Below are 22746 nucleotides of genomic sequence, written 5' to 3'. Positions count from 1 at the left end.
ATTTCGTACACCTTAAAATCGGCCACCGGGCTATTCTCGCGCTTGTAAAGATCTAACAGTCGGCAATGTTGCCCTAGCGTACCTTTACCTGAGTACTACGTGTGCGGCCCAAGGTGCAAGATAACGATCAGTACAGTTAGTTTAGGACGCTAAACAACATCGTCATATTCATTCATTCAGATAACAGGAGAATCTATTAAGAGTTGTACTGTCGGGCTGTTGTTTCTTTACCGCAGTATTCGGTGTGAGATAGCGATCGGTAGTTTTGCTGGGGCGCACAATAGCATTGTTAACAGTAGAGACTTCAGTAACAGAACAAAAGAGCAATATTAAGAGCTGCAATAAAGATTACCATTATTGCTTTCTTGTCTCGCTCAGATCGTTCACGATCTCCCGCTGACGATCTTCCGCTAATGAGGTCCCTTGAAATGTACAAATGAAATGAAAAATATATTTAAAAATTATAAATTCCAATGGGGAGGGATAGAGGGTTAAAAACAATCGAGAACGATCTCCGGCTGACGATCTGCCGCAAACGAAAGGCACTGAACGAGTATGAGCTTTCTCGTTTCACTCGGATTGCGACGCTGATGATACGAAAATTGCGTTCTCGTCTCGCCCTTTGGCTTACGAAGTCTCTTTAACAAATATGAAAATTGCCTCCTGGTCTCTCTCGGATTGCGAACGATCTCTCGCTGAAAATTTGAAATTTTCCTTTTTGTCAATCAGCTTTGTCAGTTGCCGTGCGTATGAAGGTCCGGAAGGTGTCCCCTTTCACAAATTGGCCTGTAGTTTGCTTAGTGTTTTGTACCGCATGAAGGTCACTCTTGTCACTGCTGCATACGGCGTGGAATGTGTATCTTAAGGTTCATAGAAACATTTTATTGTGTTTTGTAAGCTTTAGGAAGTAGTTTCGTCGTGACTGAATATCAGCGTACACTACAAAGTAGTACCATTCATCTGTGACGCATCATAAAAGCTAGGTACGTCAAATTACTCTAAGAAAATTTCTTACAACGCCCACGGCTGTCCCGACAAGCCAAGACGTCATTAAAAAAAAGTCGCAAGCCGTCTAGCCGTCTTTGAAAATATAGGCCGTCCGGTGATGTCAGCGGCCGTCCAAATGACGGCTGGACGGTTCGCTGGGAAAAGCCTTGCTCATAAGGGTATATTTATTTAACTAGGGGCTTACTGACATCACCCAGCTTACATGCGGGTGCATGCCTCCCAAAATTATATTAAAGGATAAAATTGTAATATATCTAAGTATAATTGTTTGTAAATTTTGTAAAAATTGCCCATGCCACCCCGTTAGTTTGGAGGGTTAAGCTGGATCAAGTCCGTGTCAAAATTCTTTGAAACTTTGCAGGAAAAATCAATCTTCCTTTGTTTCTCTGGCTCCTTGTTTATCCCGATGATCAGATTTATCTAGTGCCCCCAGGTCTGCTGGAGCAGCTCTTTGAAATAATACACAGGTAGATTTTTATCTGAGATAAATATCGCGTTCGATACACTCAAGACAAAAGCTACCTGTGAGCTGAAGGGCACTTTACCCTTTAATTAAGAGGTAAAGCAAGTTCCAGCTAGATAGACGATTAAGATCGGACTTCAGATGGTAACTAGTATTGTTTACCTCAGTTCTGTGAAAGCTAACGAGAAGGGCGTCAGAACAATGGTGCATATATAAATTATACAGAGATTTGTACATTCAGGTGACATTAACTTATAATCGAAGGGGATTTTCGATAATATTCCTTGAAAAGTACACTAGATTTATAGAGAATAATATCATGGTTGGCCAAAAAATTATATACGCACAGTGTATCCGTGCGTATGCCTGGTTACGCCCCTGTCGCAAACCAGCAAACCATATCCTGCTGACTACATGAAAATTGCCTTCTAGCATGGACAAAAAGTCCAAGCTTCTATGCTTGCTCGGATCGCTGACGATCTCTTGCTGACGAATATAGTAACGAAGTCCCTTGAACTAGTGCGGAAATTGGCTTATTATCGCGCTCAGATCGCTCACTATCTCCCATTGACGATCTTCCAGTCCCTTGAACGAATATAAAAACTGCCTTTTCGGTTTACTCTAGCTTACCTATCTCTCGCGTTTGTTTGAAGATGACAAAACGTACACGCTTTTCAAATGCGTACATTGACGCAACTGTGCGCCAGGAAATCAGTTGCTGCTGCTGGTTAAGATTGGGTTGCCTGAGCGAAAAAAAAACGGCCCTGCACCCCACCCCCGCCCCCCCAAACCTAGTATATTTGATCGCAGACAACAATCAGCGGTCATCTTGGTCGCAGCGCACGACGGAGAGAGACCGTAATACACAGTTCGGCTGCCGTGGCGAAGGCTACCTGTGCGCCGCACATACCGATCTGCGGTCGTAGTGGCCTCCCCGCACGGAGGAGAGGCCGTAGTGCCGAGGCCGGCTTCTGCAGGGAAGGCCACGTATGCGTCGGAGACACCGACCCGCGAACGGCGAGATGAGAGCGCATTCGCGCGTAAAGCTCCGCCCGACTTTAACGGTAAAGGCAACGAACCTGGTCGCGGAAGACACTTATCGCAGATGAAGGCTACCTGCACGTGCGCCATAGACACTGATCGGCTGTCGTCTCCGTTTCAGTGCACGGAAAGGAGCAACGGTAACACTAAGCTTCCATAGTAAAGGTTATCTGGCCGTGGCAGACGCTAATCGTCGGCCGTCTCTCCCTCCGTCCACTCCCGTTCTGAGCGCCAGGATCGTTTTTGAAAAACGACACTAGTTTCTGGCTGCCAGAATCGCTTTTGAAAAACGACACTACTGATAACGATGCTGTTTTGCGGCCCTAGACAAGAGTACCGCTCTATCTATGGGCCATACACAGTGATCGGGTGAAAGTATGTGTATACCTTTGGTCGCAATTACCGACACTCACACATCATACATTATGGTAACTCTAAATAGATCGTCGGGAGAAGATAACAGAAGGCCTAGCGACGAACAGACAACTTCCGGTCAAAATTGACAGAATTCCATGAAATTCGAACTTTCAGGAGTTCTGAGCACCTCCTTTTCATGAATTTCGGCCAGAACGATCTTTTCCCAAATTTAATTATTTTTTACTGTTCGAAATTCATGGCACATTACCGTACCACTGAGGGAATATAGCAAGGGACTGAAATGAGGACACCTGGCAGATGGGATGAGGTAATGCACTGAAAGTGGGTTTCTAGACTAGTAAGATGAAGTAATGTGGTAAAATATAGGTTTCTACACAAATAGGATGAGATAAAGTACCATAAACAAGGTTAAAAACATCCAGTCTAGTGAAAGTTAGCCCTAGGGAAACACATATCTATCAATAAAGTACTAGTAGTCTAAATTGTTTCTCTCAAGACCCCGTATCCCCCCCCCCCTTCTTCAGTACTTCAGTACATAAACCTCAGTTGCCTTGTGCAGAAGATTGTCTGCATGAGCCAGAAGAATCTTGATAAATTAATTGTCTGATAACTCATTTAAGATTGCAATCTGTCTTTGTGTGTGGATGTTCTTTTAGGTAAATAGAATAAGGGGGAAAACTCAATCAGCTATGTTATATAGATTTGGTTAAGACTACTGATGAAGGCAGCTGGAGTGCGTTGATGCATAAGGAGAGTTGCCTCCAGAAGTTCAGAGCAGATAATTTATTGGAAAGATAGTGTTTTATACTTACGGTTGTGTTGGAAATCCAAAAGTGACCTTGAATTTGCTCTTTAGCCTTCTTTGCACAGTGGATTACCCTTTTACAACTTTCTTATCCATGTATCTCCAAACTAGAAGAGATTCATCCATTATTTCAGCCATAGTTGTTATTTAATTTGATGACGAAATAATCAATTGTCAATCCAAATATGTGCTTGAATTAGATTTTTGTTTAGCATTTTAAATACATTTATATATTTGATGATTTGTGTTAGGGATGCCTTGGTATTAATAAGAAAATAAGCAAAATTTCAGGGAAAATTTGTTTCTTTGCTATTTAAGTGTCTACAATACATTGCCAAGGCCCCTTTTAATCAATTTTCCAGTGTGTTGATCAGCAACGATATTGTACCAAACAACATGTAAGTGTTATTATATACTTATACTAGAAGTTTAGAGGTTTATATTGTGATTTTAGATATCTATGAATTTAATTTTCAGAATGAAAATGGGGTGGAGCCTAACTGTCGAGTCAAAGTGGATGAATATGGATTCTTTATATATTGGAAGAGCGAAGGAAGGGTAAGTCCATTTTCCTCTCTGTCACTCGCTCTCTCACTTTTTTCCCTTTCTTAGGCACGCATGCGCATGCTCACACATGCATAAACACACACACACACACACACACACACACACACACACCATTTTTCTGCATACAGTACATAAGTTACTCCTCTGAACTGAACTATAACTAACATAATGGCCTTTGCATCATGACTGTATGCACCATTCAAGAGTAATTTCCTAGAAATATAATGGGGATGACTAATAAGGTTTGCCACCATTTGAAAGGATTAAATCTAATGAGCAAAAGTAAAAGGCTTAAATCATAAAGTGATTACAATTAGTTTTGGTCAATATGTATGTGGGTATTGAAATGGTCTAATGTGTGTGGATGGCAATACAGACAGGGTACATGTTCAATTTGATGAAAAGAAGGACTATACAAACAATACAAAAAACAGACATACCCACATAATTTTGTGATTGTCTGAGAATGAAAAATTTTGAAAAAGTAAAGTAGTATTGAAAGTTAGTATTGAGGTGTTAAATTTAATAAAAATTGCCATTAGAGGATGTACACAAATGCATGTGCACACACATTTATAAATGATGCCAGATTTTTAATCTGATTCATATAGTCAGATCTCTGATAAGAATCAGATTTGATCAACTTAGGATAGGTGAGAAGCCTTCAAACACTAGCTTTGCAAAATTAGGTTTACTTCTAGGAAAATTACATCATGGAACATGTGGTCTACTTTCAACCAACGTTAGTGTGAACATTCTTAAAACAGATGTTGGCATTGCCTCATGCATTAAAATAAATAAAGCTTGATGTTTTCTAAACCAGAGGCCTTATACCTTTAAAAAGGAGTATTTTCTGTAATTTGTTTCTTTTTTTAATGTCTGAGTTTTTTTTATTAATTTGCATGCAAAAAAATAAGTTTGGATAAATGTTACAAGACAGTTTTAAAAGTGTGGACAAAACAAAATTAAATTACTGAGCAAGAAAGTGCTGATGATCTTTTGATACACGCAATTATTAAAGGGGTAAAGGCTCATATGCCAGTCAAAACTGAAATCAACTGATGTTACAGCTAACATAACTGTTATAGTTGTGGTTATGTGGTTTTCACAGGTACTAGTTGTGTTTCTCGTTATGATTCCTTAAAGTAAAGAATAGTTCATGGTAATGGACTCTTGCTTACACCTGTAGATAAAATATCTTAGAGATAGGGTTCCTGGTCAGTTTTACAAAGTTATGGGGACCCAAATCTCATCAACATAACATGATATTAAGCAGTAGTCTGTTTTTAAGAAAAATTCCCCAAGAATCACTCAGGGACACTGTTTTGCCATTTGAATACCTTTGCAATATAGACATCCTTTTACCTTGACACAAAGAAGTTTTTGTATCAAGAGGACCCAGCGTGCAATCTTACTAGTATACATGCTCTGCCATGTAAGCGGAAGTCCAGATGCACTTATCACTCCCAAAAATCTACAAAAAAACCAATGCAGTTTACACTGAATGCTGCCCATACCTTTCAGACACCTGGAATGATTTAAATGGATTTTTTTGGCTTCTAAGTATAGGAACCAATAATTCTCGGTACCCAGATTTAGAATCTGGCTACCTGAGCCAAGCATAATAATACAGCTGGTTGTGAACAGGTCGGTTGACTGAGACAAGCTGAAGCCGCATTCAGACACAGACTGAGGTGATAGGTTAAGGTCTAAATGACTGTCATTTTAAATTATTCTTATGTTTATGATTAGCCTTGCCAAGCCCAACAGGAACTCACTAAATACTGCCTTAAACTTATCTGCTCTGCTACATCAACTGTTGCTTACATAGTATACACATTTGAGAATATATGTTTCCATTATATTATTCCACTATTCCCATTAGATGATTTGGATGAGGAAATTGGATTCTCTGTGAAGTCATTGATACCTGAACCGGTTTAGGTCTAAGTTGGTGTCTGAACTCACCTTATGGCAACCATTGGAGGTAATGCAAAAGTGGAGAAATGTGTTAAAAAGGCTGCTTCCCATACCTTCAGCACAGTGATAACAATAATACCATTATAAAGTAAGGGGAATTCCGGTCAGGTTACACCCATATGGCTGCCAGGATTGCTTTGTGTTGTTCTGAAGATGGTTCTCTGGAGTTTCAGCACATTTGCTGTTCAAATGAGGGAGTAGGGGTACCCTTCCAACATTTTATATCTTTTGAATGGGGATTATATCAAGTGTGGTCCTTTTTGACCAGCTTTGAAGTAGGCAAACATACTGGACAGAAGAGAACCAGTATCTGTTCTTAGATACTCAGGGTATTTAATGATTGCATATATGTGTACTAATGCATGTTTTGGGATAATCCGGGCAAAACAATGAGTACCTGTTTGCATTAGATTATGTCCCTAATGGCTACTTACCCTTACTAACTGCTTTAAACAAATCCATAAAAAATTGCATACATTTTTTACATGTTTGTTGGATTTAGGGCCAGAAAGCTGGAGATGTTGTATATGTATTCCTTTGGTAAAGAAGCATGAAATGTTTTCTAAATACTCTTGATTTCATGTAAACGGGATGTTCCTGTGTTTGTTTGCTGTAGATAGTGGTGCCCTTTTCCAGGACATTCGAAGTTTAAAAAGCAGCTCTTTTATTTTCTTCAAGTAATGAAGCCTTAAGAGCAGAGCAAGTTTTATCCCCAAAAAAGTATATATATGATAATGTATCTGCATATTTCTGGTCATATTAAGCTTTGGGTTGATCTAAGTGCACTTGCTGGGGGGGGGGGGGGGGAGGTTGATTGCATTCAATCTTGCAGAGATGAAAGAATAATAGGTTGAAATGCTGCAAGTAAAGCATTCTGTAGTGCGTCTGCAGTCAGCATCTAGAAACCAAGATGTTGCTTACAAAAAAATTGGACAATTTTTTGCAGGTTTATTGTTAGACACCAATAAAACTAAAATTACTTCATTTATAATTTTTTTTTTGTGACAGGTATGTTGTTTAAAAAATGTTGCTATAAAATTCCATTCCAAATATTCATTGAGTGCCAAGGTATGTTATAGTAATCTGGTCTTCTTCATTGAAAGAGAGCAATGGTATCTAACTGAATATAAGATCATTTTTTAACAGAACTTCAGGTATAAATATTTAGATAAAGAATGCAAAATTTAAACTTGCTCTTCTTACCTTTAGATCTTCATAGTTTTTTTTCTGCAGGATAAATCCTGCTCAGATTTTTATTGAATGCATAAAAATATGATGACAAATAAATGTAAAAAAAGTGTTAATTTCAGAAGCCTAGCCAAACACTCAGTACTCTATTTCACCAACGTTTAGACCAAAATGTTTAGTCTGCTTTGATGCAGCATAACTGTGTAAGACACCCTTATTGCACAGGTGCGTATAGCCAAGGGGGGGGGGGGGGGGGGGGGGGGGGGGGGGGGGGGGGAGGGGGGAGTTGAACAATCTACCCTTTTTGCTTGAAAAAGGTCTGCTCTGGGAAAAATTTATCCAGGTACACAAAGGTTCATGGTAAAAGGTCCACTTAAAAAAAAAAACAAAAAAACCCTCCAGTCCACCCCCTTTGAAATTGCTGGATATAAGCCTGTTACACATGCATGTATGCTTTCTCCTGCACACACACACATATTCCTATACATGCACATTATAAAACTTTGTTATAACATAGCAGTACATTATATATATTGATGTAAACATCATAGAAATATCATATACAAAAGATGCACTGGTCTTACATAGACACACATTACTATCAAATCACAAAATGAAATGTCACACTGTCTATCAATTGTGGGTCCAAGATGACTAAAATGTTTAGTCTTACAATCAAGACCCACTGTGGACTTTAGATCTTATATTTTAGACCCAAGAATAGTTGGGCCCCTGAGAATATTTCCCTTACACAAATATATCTTGTCCCCACCATGACATAACAGACAGACAACTCTCTCAGGGACGTTAATGATAATCAATACATTGTATGCTTTGTTAATTACGGAAGAGAAAAACTCTTCCTTAATTGGAAAAACTCTGGTCAAAATCAACATCAGTGCTATATGGATGACAGTGAGCTGACTTATCCTTGAAGCTTTTCCAACTCTGCCATGACTCTCAAGCTGCTAATCAATAAAGAGCTTAAGCAACTCTTTCCAGGCCCTTATCAAGCGGAATTAGCATCCCTATAGTGGCCGGGAATATTGGAAATCGATGCCAGCCAACCCCTGCTTCTCACTCCAAGGGGCCAGAGTGGCAAAAATTTATCTTTTTAGTCCTGTTTCTACATGCTGAGAAGAGCAAATGCATTTGGAATTAATCATGCTTAATTTGGAAGCAATTGTGGACATGATGGCCCTTGTGGTCAATTTAAAGAAATGACCAGTATGTGTGGGTGTTTAATCATTCGTTTTATGCGCAGATTTGCTATAATTGGAATCAGTGAGTTTATTTATTGTAAACAATCTGTCTTGGAATATGTATGGAACAGGATAAGAAAGTGAAAGTCTGCCGTGTGAGTTGTTTATAACTGTTGTTAAATTAGAATATTATCCCAGAAAATAATTTCGAAAAAAAAAAAAAAAAAAAAGAATTTAGCCTGTAAGCAGATTTATCTAGGAACACAAGGCTGGAATTACCTAGCAACACAACAAGGCTTGTGTCCTTTTTGTTTCTAATTAGTGACAATGTGGGATGGGGTTTGCCTTGTAAAGGAATTTTTGATAATTCAGATAATTTCCATGTGTGAATGTGTAATACCACAAAGATATCTCTGACTGGCCAACACGTGTATATTAGACCCCATTCAGATAGACACATTGTATCTGTTGGGAGGATCCAACTCTGAAGGGGATTCTAGCTAAGTGCAATCAGTGTAATCACCTTAATTGCTGTACGCCTCTCCTGTGTAATTCAGTTAAGCCAATTGCACTGAGTGAGATTCCCCGCAGAGTTGGACTGACCCAACTAGTAGGATTCGTCTATCTGAATGCTCCCTAAGCTTATATGTTTTCCAGGTTCTGCATGCATGCAAACCTGTATTATCCTAGGACTGGGTCAAAGTCATGATTCAACTCCATTTATAGATAATTTTCCCAGAGGTGTCATCTGCCATTCTGGGAAAATCTGCTGTTGGATGTGATCTATTACGGCTAATAGGCCAGCCAAGCACAAATCTGATTTCTGCTTAGGATTCTCTGGAAATTTTACAAGCTTCATAAATCACTGATCGAGATGGGCTCTTTAACTGTCAGTAATAAAGTGATACTTCTACTTGCTGCGGAAAAACAAAATGTGTTTAATATGTCATTTAGGCTGACGTGATTTCACTGTGGTGTGTCAAGGTATATTTTGGCTTGGTCCGAAATTGAGTTTCAGTGTCTTCTAATTCACTTTTTATTTATCTAATGGTGCTGTTCAAGTATTTTTTTTCCAGGGCAAGTTTTTTTAGATCTCGGGGCCAAGTGTATGTATGTTTTTGTATGCATTTTGATTAATGCTGGCAAACATATAAGAGTATGTAAGCCCCTTTACTTATGACATATATGATGAGGGACTTAATTTGTATAATGGCGCATTAAATTTTCATACCCACATTGTGCTGCATACTAGTATGTCACTTCAATTCAGTCCCTGAAAAGACATATAAGACCTTTCAAACTTTATTTCAATAAACTGTCTAGTTTAGTTTTATTTGGTATTTGCTGGTCTTACTGCAATTAAGTATTAAGTGAGTATCTGCACAGCATTACTCTTATTCATTTCTTTCTTTAAAAAGGCAATTTTGGTTGAAATACAAAACTGGTATTCTTTTCTGTTCATATGCTGCAAAGGCTTGCAATAAAAACCCTTGATGCAGGAATATGAATGGGTTACATGGAGGGCATGTCCTCTACAGTGTGTGTGTGTGTGTGTGTGTGTGTGTGTGTGTGTGTGTGTAGTATGTGCATGTGCGCACGCACACATATGTAAGGCAATGGAAATCAACCTAGATAGCACAAAGTCAAATGACATTTTCCCAGATATGAAGGAGAGTGGGATCAGATATGATGCCAGGCCAGCGAATGCAATGATGGTTGTTTTCTCTTACAGTCAGTTGCACAACAGTGTATGTTAACAATGTCTTCCTTGTTACCTTCTTATTACTTTCTAAGATGATGTTCCTGGCGTATAGAGTTTCACCCTTGCTTCTAAAAGGTTAGCCCATCTCACACAGGTTCTCATGTTTTCTAGTCTCATATATGATGCACATGGGATTGGGTTCTGCCAATGTCTGGGGACATACCAGTCTTTAATGAGCAATATCTGTTGTCTCCTGGCTTGCCACTATGCACTTATGGGTTGAAGCAGGGTCCCTTGTCTGACAGGACTGTCAACAAGATATTTTCAAAATGCTCGCTTTTAGTGCCTCATATGGCAACTGGGCTGCACCCTCCCCTTGGAGGCATGTTCATCCTAGTATGTAATGACCAGGTGTCTCATTGTTCTTATATACTGTACCTTATTTATATATTTCACATAATTATACAATCTAACTACCTTTAATGCTTATTTGCAATCATCTGACTTAGTTGCAGTGGTAAGGGGCGGAAGGTATCTGCACAAAAAAGTTACCTCTATGCCAATTACATTTGGTCCAGAATTTTCATTCTTGGAATCATTTTGAAGTTTATGAGGGCATTCAGGACAAGTTGATCTGTGGACTAACAGATCCGCTGATCAAATATGGCCGACCCACATTAAAGCAGAGCGGACTAATGCGCTGATGATCTCCCTGTCTCTGCATGCCCATTTCCTGCAGGGGCTTGCAGTTAAACATTGAAACCAAGATTTAATCTATTTAATGGCACATGTGGAGGCAGGGAGACCATATGCAGATTAGTTGGCTCTGCTTTTATGTGGGTCAGCCATATTTGATCCGCGGATCTGTTAGTCTGTAGAACAGCTTGTTCTAAATGCCCTCTATAACTACCAGCATTAAAGTACATAATACCAATGCAGAGCTGGTTTGTATTAATTTTTAAGTACATTGTCACTTTAGTTTTGTACCAGTGGGCCATGTTTAGGTACTTAATACTGTGTCCATCACATACGTTGTATATACTACTAGCGTAGCACTCCTTTTAGATTTCATAATTATACAAAACTTAAGTGGTTCCATTATTTCGCCCACATTTGCTCTAATGCCAATAGTCTTATTTTTTTGCTTTCATTGTAGGAGGGCCAGGTGATTGAGTTATCCCAGGTCAGTGATGTCCGTGCCAATGTTATTCCAAGAGTTGCTATAGTAAGTATGCTGGATAGATTTTTTCCCAAACAAATCAAAATGTCATTTTGATTGATATTTCCAGTTGTTTGAGCTCTTCTACAATGTAACTTTTATTTACCCTCACTCCAACATGGCTGAAATTGTCATTTTTGACATCTATTTGATTTTGTTTTGGATATATTTCAAAAGTGCAAGGTTACCATTTCACTTTAACTTCATATTCCTGTGACAAGGAAATTTACTTTTTATCACAGTTGGCAAAATGATTAAGGAGATCAGCAATATTTTTAAAATGGTAATTTTAGATTAGCAGTAGCAAAATTACAGAATTACTTACAAGGCATTTATCAGTTTTATTTTTAACTTCAGTGGAAAGACATTAAGTGCGTTACTTTTTGTCTCATGTCATTAAAAAATCAATATTTTGCATGTATTTTACCCCTTGAAAAATGCCTATTTTTATCTGTGATGCTATTTTAAGTAATGATTTGAGAAAATAAATGATTGTGTTTATTCAGATAGCAATTTAATTAAAGTAAGAGTAAGTGAGAGTTAATGCAATGACATTAATTTTCCAGGAATTCCCAACATTAATATCATTGCTGTTTGTGAAAAAAAAATTGTTTTTGTTCAGTGAACATTATTGTCATTATTACAAGTAAAAATCATGACTTTTTGTTCAATTTCAGGATAATACCAAAGTTTTATCAGATCTAGAATCCAAAGTTCCTGGGAACTTGGAAAACTGTTTTATAACCATATGCTCCGGGCTGGACCTGGTCAATATCAACTACACACATTTTGTAGCTCCTGACGCTGACACTGCTAGAGTGAGTTGTTTGCTTTAAATTATGTACAGACACAGATGTTTCTGTACATATAGCCGTCCACTGCGTCTGTCGTCGCCATCGTTGCCGTTGCCGTGCACTTTCAACGATAACACAATAAGTGAAAAACCATTCTACCTTTTGGCTTGAAACTTACAAAACTGATGAATATTCATAAAACACAAATTGAGTTTGAAAATCAGCATGATCGGGCCATTTTTTAAAAAGTTATGCTGTTTTTTCTCCTTTTTGAGCATATATGCAACACTGAGTAACACATTTCAAGGTCAACCGATAGGCCTATTGCCTTGCAACTCACAGGAGTGATCAATCTTACAAATATACAGATCAAGTTCAAAATAAGCTTGATTGGTTAAGTTTTGGTGAAATTGTCTTTTTTGTATATAATTGGTTTTTCCTTGGATTTAATTCTTAGAGATGTTAACAGTCTCATAATTAAACTAATTAGATATGTAAAAGTATTCTTTTGACATTTTCTACATCTAAACAATATTTTAAGTTGATTATATAAAAACGATGGTAAACCTGTTATTGTGTATTCTGTAATAAAGTGTCAGAAATGGAAATAAACTCATATCATTGCAGTTTGTCAGATTCAATCATTCACTATGTTCAGAATCTCAGAATAGAACAAATTGGACATTTAAAATGTTTATATTGGCATTTTTCGATGTGGGACTTAGCACTCCCATGGGCATGAAGTAACCAAATTTTCTAAATGTCCATGTTATGAATGGTAGATAATTAAAAATTGTTGGTAATTATAAAGGTAATTATTATGAAACATTGCTTCAAAATTGACAAAAACTTACTTCATGCATTACCACCACAAACATTATGAAAAGTAAACTTAGTTTCTTATTATTTTTTTTAACTTACTAGAATGCTTCTTAGGATTGACATACAGCTCAAATGAGAAAACCAGCTCTATTGGATTATCATTTTTCATTATTTTTATGCATTTTTTTTTGTGAAATTTTCATTTTTCTCATTCTTGCATTTTCTAAGTGTGAACTTGAACTTTCATGGGCCTGAAGTCTTGGCTTTTACTTTTGTTGGTATGACCTGTTGTGCATAATTTAAATTTGATGCTGACTTTGCAGTTATGCATAATGTATCATTGCATCAGAATTGACAGTATCCCATTTTGTGCATTATTATTTTCTGCCTTTTGTCTGTACATTTGACAGCTTTGCTGCCTTGTTTTTTTCATTTGTTTTTCTTTTTGTTTTTTTTTATCTTTCTTCATTAGAGTTTAAGTGGAGTGTTGTTAAAATCCTCTTTTCCCTGTCATTCTATCCCAGTAGCATACAACTGCCCACGTTTTTTTAAGCTCCTTTTTAGCTGATTTTGCAAAAGTGAATGTTTTCCCTTGTGTATAAACACATCTACTAAAATCCAGCTCCTACACCAAACATCCATGCTCAACTGCATTCTCCTAGAAGGCTTTGTGTTTCTAACTTCAAAATAGATGAAATTGTCAGGAAAATTGAAGATAAAAAGAAGTATTGGTTGTTAATTTGTCTTATCCTGTTCAAGTTTTTAAAGAATTGAAAAGTTTTAAAATGAAATTTGGTTTAAGCTGTGCATACGTACTCCACTTGAGTCTTGCAAAAAACTAAAAATTCTGGAAAATGTTACCTTCTTTTTGGTATTCCAAATTGCTTATTGCATTTAATATAATCTCTATTTTTGTATTGTACAGGAATGGATAGAAGCTTTACGCAAGATTACCCACAATCACAAGGCCAACAATGTGTGTCCCATGACATGTCTCAAGAAACAGTAAGTCAAACAGGGTTGCAGCAATTCAGTACTCAAAATGGATGATGATTTTGGATGATTTTGTGTTATTTGTTGAATTAATTCTTTTTCCTGATTTCTATGAACTGAGATATTCCTAAAATGCCTTTTTTTTTAAATCTAATTAAGTGACTAATTTTACGTACATAAGTATCATATGTAAGTAATGTGGTCATTTTACACTTTTCAAACATATCCTTCCAGCTGGATGAAGCTTGGGTACATGGTGAATCCCAATGGGAAAATTCCTGTAAGAAGGTAGGTGGCGCTGTTGAGAAAAACCAAAGCTTGTTGTGGAATGAAGTTAAATAGTTTGTCACGAAGGAGGAAATGCTTTGGCACTTAAATATTTAACTTTTTCTCGTTCCATCTCCAATCCACCTCCCCTCCTACACACACTCCCCAAAGGTTCACACCTGTCCCTTTTTTTCACTTTGCTCTCCCTCTCTGTTCACACAATTATCCAGTGCTTAATGAAGTTGAATAGCATGTCATGAAGGATGAGTTTAATGCTTGTCACCAGCCGAGCGTCAGTCAACTGAATCGATGCTAAAGTGTCTCCAGGGTAGGCATCCAGGGTTGGTGTCACCAATGTCAATTACTGCTCACAGTGTTGTAAGAACTAAAATAAGGAGAAAGCTTAATGTTTTTTTTTATGTGAGTGTGTTTTGCGAGACTGTCCCACCAAGCTATTAGGAATGCAGGGGTATTTTTGTTTGTGAAGTAACCTTTTTCTTATGGATGTGTCATTTGTGTTTGATGAACATCTAAGCTTTCAACTCAGAGAACCAAGAGAGAGAGATTTCGTGTGGTTGGAGAAGTCTGGTTTTCTGATTATATCAGGTTAGCCATCTCTCATGGTATTTTGAATGCAGGAATCCTTTTAAGTTTACAACCGAGGGAGTTTGCGGTTTGGTTGGGAGGGTCTGGGCTTCTGTTAAAATTGCGTCAGACATCTGTCATATACTATTGCAAGTACATTTATGAAATATTTTTTTATGGATGAATATGTGTTGCCAATGCATACAACACACACTGTAACAGGAGAGAGGGTTTCCAGTATTCCAGTGTTCCAAAGTAAATTCAGAAATCCAATTTCCCATTTTGCATTATAGATGCACATATCTAAGAGAAATGTTAATTGAATCCGCCTGTGGTATAATTGTCTTATAATCATAGTGCACATTTTTGCCTCTTTTTATTCCATTCGAACGAGAAGGAAAAGAGCAAAAGAAGATAAGAAACACCACCATAGTTTTAGATTAAAATTGTTAAGGTTGTCAACCAATTTTGCTTTAAATGTTAATAGGGGAAATTTATAGTGAAGCATCATTCCTTCAACTGATGTTCTAAGAAATAATTATTCGAATATACAATTAATAGATTTTAGTATAGTACATTTGAACAGAAGTTATTTTGAACATTTTATTACTTCAAGAATTATCAAATTACTCAGGTTGTCAATAAAAATAGATTTCCATTTGACACCCAACATCCTCTTCAAACTTTTTTAATAATCTTTTTAGGGTATTATGGAAAAATGTCTATTAGCTTAAGGAAATAATAAATTTACTTTGGATGTATTGAGTAATTGAGGATGGCTTGTTTTACTCATCAGAGATAAAACTCCACCTGGATGTTCTGTGACTTTTGTTTGCAGTGTAAGTTACTGCTTACCAAATTATCAAATGTCCTCCAGGTTTACATCATTACATTTCAGCATCCAAGTATAGAAAGTGATGAAATTAGGGTCTAGGGACCACATTCAGAAAGGTCTCTTTGTTTTTAATGCTGAATCTCTATTTTAAATGCACAGGTGTCTCTCTGAAGAGCTACAGTTTTAATATTTGTGATCAATTTTTGTCTGATTTTTTTCTTCCAGTAACGCATTAAGTATGCTGTCACATAGGCAGAAACAGTAATGATAGCATTTTGAGTGATGAAATTTGATTATTTATGCTTTTCAACTGAGGGACAATGTGCATTGAAAGTCCTTGTCTTTTGAACAGATAGATTATGCTTTTGTAAGAAAACTCAGTGAGTATACTGTTTCTTTCTTTATTTTTTTCTATGGAATCTTTTTTTTTTTTTTTGACAGATGGTGCTTTGTTTGAATACTAAAAAAATGATGGGTTATATGCTTGAGTACTCGTTAATAGAAGACCTTCACTTCGTTTGTTATAAAGGTGTATTGTCAACAGATCTAAATCAAATTAGATCTTATTTTATATCTATAGAATATTTATTTTGAAATGTACACAGGACTCATCTGGTGAAAATGTACAGATCTAAGTAATTCATGTATAATGGTAAATCAATATGAGAAAAGCTATTATATTAGGTATTACTAGAAGACACACAGACTACCTTTAATTTGTGGACAATCAAGAGAAGGCATCCTCAATTCATTATGTCGGCTGCAGCTCAGTGTTTGTTATTTTTGAAAGGTACACATTAAATTGCTAGAGGTACAATTAAAGGTTTTTCAGTGGATTCCATGATGGAAAGAAATATATTAATTTTTGTTAAGTTTGGGAAGCATTCATTATGCTGTCTGGCGAACTGAATGTCTACTGTCTTTCTATGCTGTGTGCATGTTTTAAGAAAGTGTGATTTCTTTTCTACTCTCCCAGTACTTGAAACATCTATTGCAGCTCTTTTTATTTCTGGTTTTGGATTCTTCTACCATTTTCTATTCTGAAGCTTTGGGAGCTCAGTTGAAAATCTTATTAGAACAGTTCACCCTTCAATAGAAATCATCCAAATGAAGTTGCCAGCACATGAACAAATCACATACTGACTTCAAATCCCAAGTTCAACAATACTAACATGTCTGGCAATGTTATTTGGGTTCTTTTCAATTTAACAGTTTCTTTATTTATTCCCTTCACACTAGCTAGCCTATACAATTAGTACACTTTTCTATTTTAGGCTAGTATGTAGTCACCCAGGTTTTCTATTTTAGGCTAGTATACAGCCATCCGTCTGTTGGGCTTTTTTCTCCTTAAACCAATGCTGTTGTCTCCATAAACCAGAAACTTGCCAAAAGATGGCACCACTGCCCAAAGATGGCACCACTAGGTGGCTCTCATCATTTGCCCTGTGGATGTTGTTAACTCTTGGACATGACAGTTATCCCATATCTTTTGATTCCTTTTCAACCTGCACGTTAAATTCATTCCACGTGAATTAACCTTTTTCCCAAAAATAGTTATTGTAGTAATACTTAATAAAAGCTGACTCTAGAATTTTGAAAAGTTGGTTGGTTTTATATTCATAGCAGAAAGTGAATTGTTGTGAATATTTGAAAATGTTAACTAGTTAAAATTAAATTGTTAGAGGAAGTTTATTTGAAATTTTTATATATTTACTGTAAATTTACCTGAGAGCAGCCCTCTAAATCAAGTATTCATTTGTTGCTATTGATACATTACTTGTATAACAAGACTATGGCTTCTCTGATGTCTTTTCAAACTGTTACGTTGTTGCAGTTGTTTCCTGCATACTCTTATGGCATATCAGGAAGCATGAAATAATCTATATCAAGAAATTCACAATTTTGTCAGAAACCAATACCTCAGTGGCTGTCCTATTGAGCATTTAACATTGGGTGAAATGGCCGAAATTTCATGTTGATTAAATTGGTGAAAAAATGAATCGGTTATTTAAAAATAAGGCCAAAACTGGTTTCACTCGTTACACTTGATTTCCATAGCAGTGAAACACCTTTCTCGAAAGAAAACTCTTCAGAAAGCAAAATGCAATAATCATAAGTGGATCTATTCCCAGAGTGGTTAATTCAACAGAATGGCCTTTGTAAGATACATATTGTTTCAGAACAATACATACATAATGATGAATTTTTGATGACATATCTATATCAATATTGTGAAATAAGTAACATTTCATTATCAATTAGAAAAGGCTGTCACTGCATTTGATTTTTCAAGGCATCACCTTGTGATATATGTTATTTATTCCAAAAATATTGAAAATTTGTATTTTTCTTTTAGCATCACCAGGACTTTTGCCTCTGGTCGTACCGAGAGGTTAATTATGCAGTCATTGAAGGACCTGGGGTTTCCTAGTGGCAAGGTGAGTGACTGATGGACACACCCATTGACAGTGACATTTACAACATGAGTCTTATGATTGACAGGTGTTTGATAATGAATAACAGACATTGCCCATAACACCCCTTTTAATCTCATTCAAAATTGTTCACTTAAAATTTTATTGAATTGAAAGTTGACATTCAATATTTTGTTTCTCATTCGTTTTGTTGCATTTTGCTGAATCTTTTATAAAAATTATTAAAAATCCATAGCTTTTCATAGATTTTAAAGATGATATTTGTTAACTAAACCATGACTTTGATTGATGTTTGACTGATAATTAAACCATGACTTTGATTGATACTTTTCCAGATTGATGAAATAGAAACATCCCAGTTTACCTTTGAAAAATTCTATGAGCTTTATCATAAGATCTGCCCTAGGACAGATATCGAGGAGTTATTCAAAGAAGTGTAAGTTCACTTACATCCCCTTGCACTATCTTTTAATGAAAGTAGTCAATCTTCATTTTTTTTATTATAATTCTTTTTGTTTTATGAGTCATGCAGGGACTTAAATTATTAATACACAAGCAACTAAGATAAACTGTGGTTCATGCAAGGAGAAAATTAGTGGCAATTTACAACCAGTATTCTGTTGATGACTACATATATGTATGTCTCCTATTCAGATATTTGAATATATCTTTAATTTCTTAATGCTACAAACATATTTATTATAGTTCAAAAGGAGGTGATCATCTGACCATGATACAACTGATAGAATTTCTTAATGAGGTAAGTTTCCTCTGAGCGTCATCAAAATGTGTTAAACAGTATGTCAAGTGCAAGTGCCCCCCAAAGTAATACATGAATAGAATAATCTATAAATAGATTATGTAATTTAAAGACTGCCTCTCCTGCCATTTTCATATTAAGTTGTTTTCACTTTGGGATAAATATTTAGTTATCTTACAACTATCATGTTTATATATACATATTATGTGTTTGAGATGTGCATGTGTAATACAGGGAACATAGAGGCAATATTGCAATTAAAATCTATATCATTGGATCACATGCCAAGGGAGAAAAGAGGGAATTGACTTTGAATATATGAACATTTAAGTTGAAATTTGTATATCAAAATATTTTGATAAAAGATAAGTGAAAATTAATAAACTTACTAAAATAACTACCATGTCAACAACCACAGGGTCTTGAAATTATTTAAAGGGTAGGTATTTCATAAAATGATGAAATTGCAATAGCACATCATTAAGGGCATCTTTTATATGATTATAAAAGACCCTGTATGATTATTTTTCAAACATGACCCCACAAAGACAGACGAAGCTGATTATATTCAATTTGACTGTGCCTTAGCCAGAATCCCTGCTGAGATAGAACGGTCCTGTTAGTTTAATAACTTCTATTCTGAACACAGCCTAAGACTAACTTTCATTCGACACTGTTTTGTAAAACACAACTTGGCCTGGCTATAGGTTAACAAGAAAAAAGTGACTAGAATTGAGACATTAAAATTTGATTTTTTTTTAGATAGAGTCAAATAAGAAAGAGAAAAAAAGGAGAGAGGACTGGGATAGATCTGTCACCCTTTACCTAACTTATTTCAAAATTGTTGCAAAGTTCTGAAAATAACATAGAATTACCTGTGAACTTGATTAATGCCCTGGAAATTATAAAGCTTCTAGTCCAAACTGCCTAGATAAAGGTATCATGCCTCTCAGTTCAGGGGTGATTTATTAGTGCAAGTTAATATGAATGCAGATGTCTATTGATTTTTAAAGATTGCTCTCCTCACATAAAACAAGAGAACTAAGTGTTATTAAACTGTCAGATGTCATGTTTCATCGTGGGAATTATTGGATTTTCAATACAAGATTACCTTTCTGTGTATTGCTTGTTTAACAAAAGTTATTTTTTACATCTATTATGATTACATTATCATAGATGTTTGAATATTTTATTTTCAGAGGCAGCGGGATCCAAGGCTCAATGAAATTTTATTCCCATTTTTTGAAAGAAAGCGGGTATCCCAAATTATAGAAAATTATGAAATCAATGAAGACTTTAAGAAGAAAGGTATGGTATGGTATGGTATGGTAATCCCTGTGAAAGCCAAAAAAGATGTCTCTTGGAGATTGATGCGACAAAAAAAAAAAAAAAAGTTGATTTATTCTAATTTTAATCAAAATTTCTTATTAAAATTGCATTATGAATGAAATGGTTGTCAGTGTCATTCTCATTTAGCTTTGATGAATTACTTTTTGAACAATTAATAAGCAATTTTTTCTTCGAAAACAAGAATTGATATCTAAATCAGTCTTAACAGAAACATCAAATGGCTCAGTGCTTCCATAACATGTTACACACATTTACCCCATAATTCCAGAATGGCTAAGTGTTGATGGCTTCTGTCGCTACCTCATGTCAGATGAGAATGCCCCGGTATTTCTTGACCGCTTGGACATTCATCAGGAGATGGACAAGCCACTGTCCCATTACTATATCAATTCCTCACATAACACATACCTGGTGGGTAGGCAGTTGGGTGGGCGGTCTTCAGTGGAGATGTACAGACAGGTGTTACTATCAGGCTGTAGGTAAGCTGATTCAGATAATAATAATAGTAATAATAATAATAATGGTAATAATAATTATATCCATGGAATTTGAAATGGTACCATGCATTGATACAATTGCTGGCTCCTTACAGAACACTTGGCATAAGTTAATAAGTTAGTTAGTAATGTAGTTAGTAATGATGATGATTTTAATTAATAGGGAAGTTTGCCTCTTTGCAACCCCACAATTTGAAATGTGTGCACTATTAGTTTGGAATTATAATTTAAATGTAGATACTTCTGGCGCACACTAAGTTTATATCATCTATCAACATTATTCAATGTTTATTAATAATACGCTTTATTTCTTTTTATTAATGGGACTTCCAATAAAAGCGGCCATCATCAGCCAAATTTCAAACATCACACTTGAGTTTGTTCCATTCCTTTTGAGGGCAGATCCTATTTCTTACATCAGTTTAGATCAAGGAGACATAAAGTATAGTTGTAGTAATATTTAGAGTGTTAATGTTGCAGACTACATATGTTCCATTGCATTCATGATCAGGTGTGTAGAACTTGACTGCTGGGATGGGAAAGGAGAAGATGCGGAGCCCATCATCACCCACGGCAAGGCCATGTGTACAGACATCTTATTTAAAGTAAGGGGTATTGTGAAATAAAGTTGTAAGTAAATGCAGACATTAATTTAAAATAAGGCACATTTTGAAGTAAAAATGGGCTGTGTTAATTTTTTTTTTTAATAATACAAGTTTATGATTTACTTGGAAACATCCCAATATTTTGACAATGAATACAATATAAACTTTTTTATATATATTTTACACAAAGCATATTATGAAAATGTTACATTGAATAATATCTCATTTTCTTTACAGGACGTAATATATGCCATTCGTGACACGGCGTTTGTCACATCTGATTTTCCTGTGATACTTTCCTTTGAAAACCACTGTAGGTGGGTGAAACTCTATAACAGTGAAATGCCTTTTAAGTATTTTACTCAAGGGAAATTTTCCCTTGCCTTACAAGTATCATCTTGCCTGTAAGTTTATCAAAATTTGTTTTGAATTTGAGCTATTTGATATAGTTTAGGGTAATGAAGTAACTGTAAAAGCATGTTTGATGATTCATGTAATGAAAAAGCATTTTAAAAAAATTTATTTTACCGTCATTTTTTGCAGTAAGCGTCAGCAGTATAAGCTGGCTAAATACTGTGAGGATATACTTGGGGAAATGCTACTAAAACAGCCATTAGAAGATGTGCCTGTAAGTAGAACACGGCTGCCTCAAAGTGGAAGGTTCAGTAAGAGAATCTGTTCTTTAATTTTTAAAATGTGTTTTATGTATAGACACAGTACTTGGCCTTGATTATTTCATTTTCTTATTTTTATTTATTTATTTTTTTTTATTTATTGACATTAGAGCAGTTCTGTCTCAGACTACTTACTGTATTGACATGTATTTCATTTACACTGCACATACAAGGATATCTTCCATTTTTTTCTTTGTTAAACTGTTATATTTACATGAATGAATTCCAAATATAGATCTCATGCGAAGAGTTGTTATCCTTTTAACTATTTTCCAGCTGGAACCGGGTGTTCCCCTTCCATCTCCCAGCCAGCTGAAGTTCAAAATACTCATCAAGAACAAGAGATTAAAACTGGAAGTGGAAAAAAGTATGAAGTTCCTAATGGAACTCAGAACAGTTATAGAAATCTCCATCTGCCCCATTACAATTATGTTTGTGTTTGTCAAACTTGAGCTTTTTTCTGTGCTAAATTGGAACTTCATGATTTTCAATTAAATTCTGATGGGTTCTGAGATTAGTTTTATCTAGATCTGCAATAGAATAAAATAAAATGGTCATGCCTAGTTTGTTTCTAAG

General features: G+C 35.9%; 1 protein-coding gene across 12 annotated transcripts in view; it reads left to right on the top strand.

Annotated features, from left to right (window-relative positions):
- Positions 1 to 22746, top strand: part of LOC106161296 (1-phosphatidylinositol 4,5-bisphosphate phosphodiesterase beta-4) — a 74048-nt gene that overhangs the window by 26944 nt on the left and 24358 nt on the right. For all 12 annotated transcript variants that reach the window (XM_087003637.1, XM_087003632.1, XM_087003640.1 and 9 more), the window contains exons 3-16: positions 4173 to 4253; positions 11491 to 11559; positions 12231 to 12371; positions 14095 to 14174; positions 14397 to 14450; positions 18206 to 18287; positions 18620 to 18720; positions 18990 to 19044; positions 20244 to 20352; positions 20663 to 20873; positions 21403 to 21496; positions 21734 to 21813; positions 22040 to 22124; positions 22447 to 22537. In XM_087003637.1, coding sequence (XP_086859763.1) covers positions 4173 to 4253; positions 11491 to 11559; positions 12231 to 12371; positions 14095 to 14174; positions 14397 to 14450; positions 18206 to 18287; positions 18620 to 18720; positions 18990 to 19044; positions 20244 to 20352; positions 20663 to 20873; positions 21403 to 21496; positions 21734 to 21813; positions 22040 to 22124; positions 22447 to 22537 — 1333 coding nt within the window. The remainder of the gene's footprint in view (positions 1 to 4172; positions 4254 to 11490; positions 11560 to 12230; positions 12372 to 14094; positions 14175 to 14396; positions 14451 to 18205; positions 18288 to 18619; positions 18721 to 18989; positions 19045 to 20243; positions 20353 to 20662; positions 20874 to 21402; positions 21497 to 21733; positions 21814 to 22039; positions 22125 to 22446; positions 22538 to 22746) is intronic.

This window comes from Lingula anatina, chromosome 2 (assembly GCF_051362555.1).
Source record: "Lingula anatina isolate TDL-2025a chromosome 2, LinAna3.0, whole genome shotgun sequence".
Lineage (NCBI taxonomy): Eukaryota > Metazoa > Brachiopoda > Lingulata > Lingulida > Lingulidae > Lingula > Lingula anatina.
Note: the sequence above shows the minus strand (reverse complement) of the source record. Positions and strands in the feature narration are given on the sequence as shown.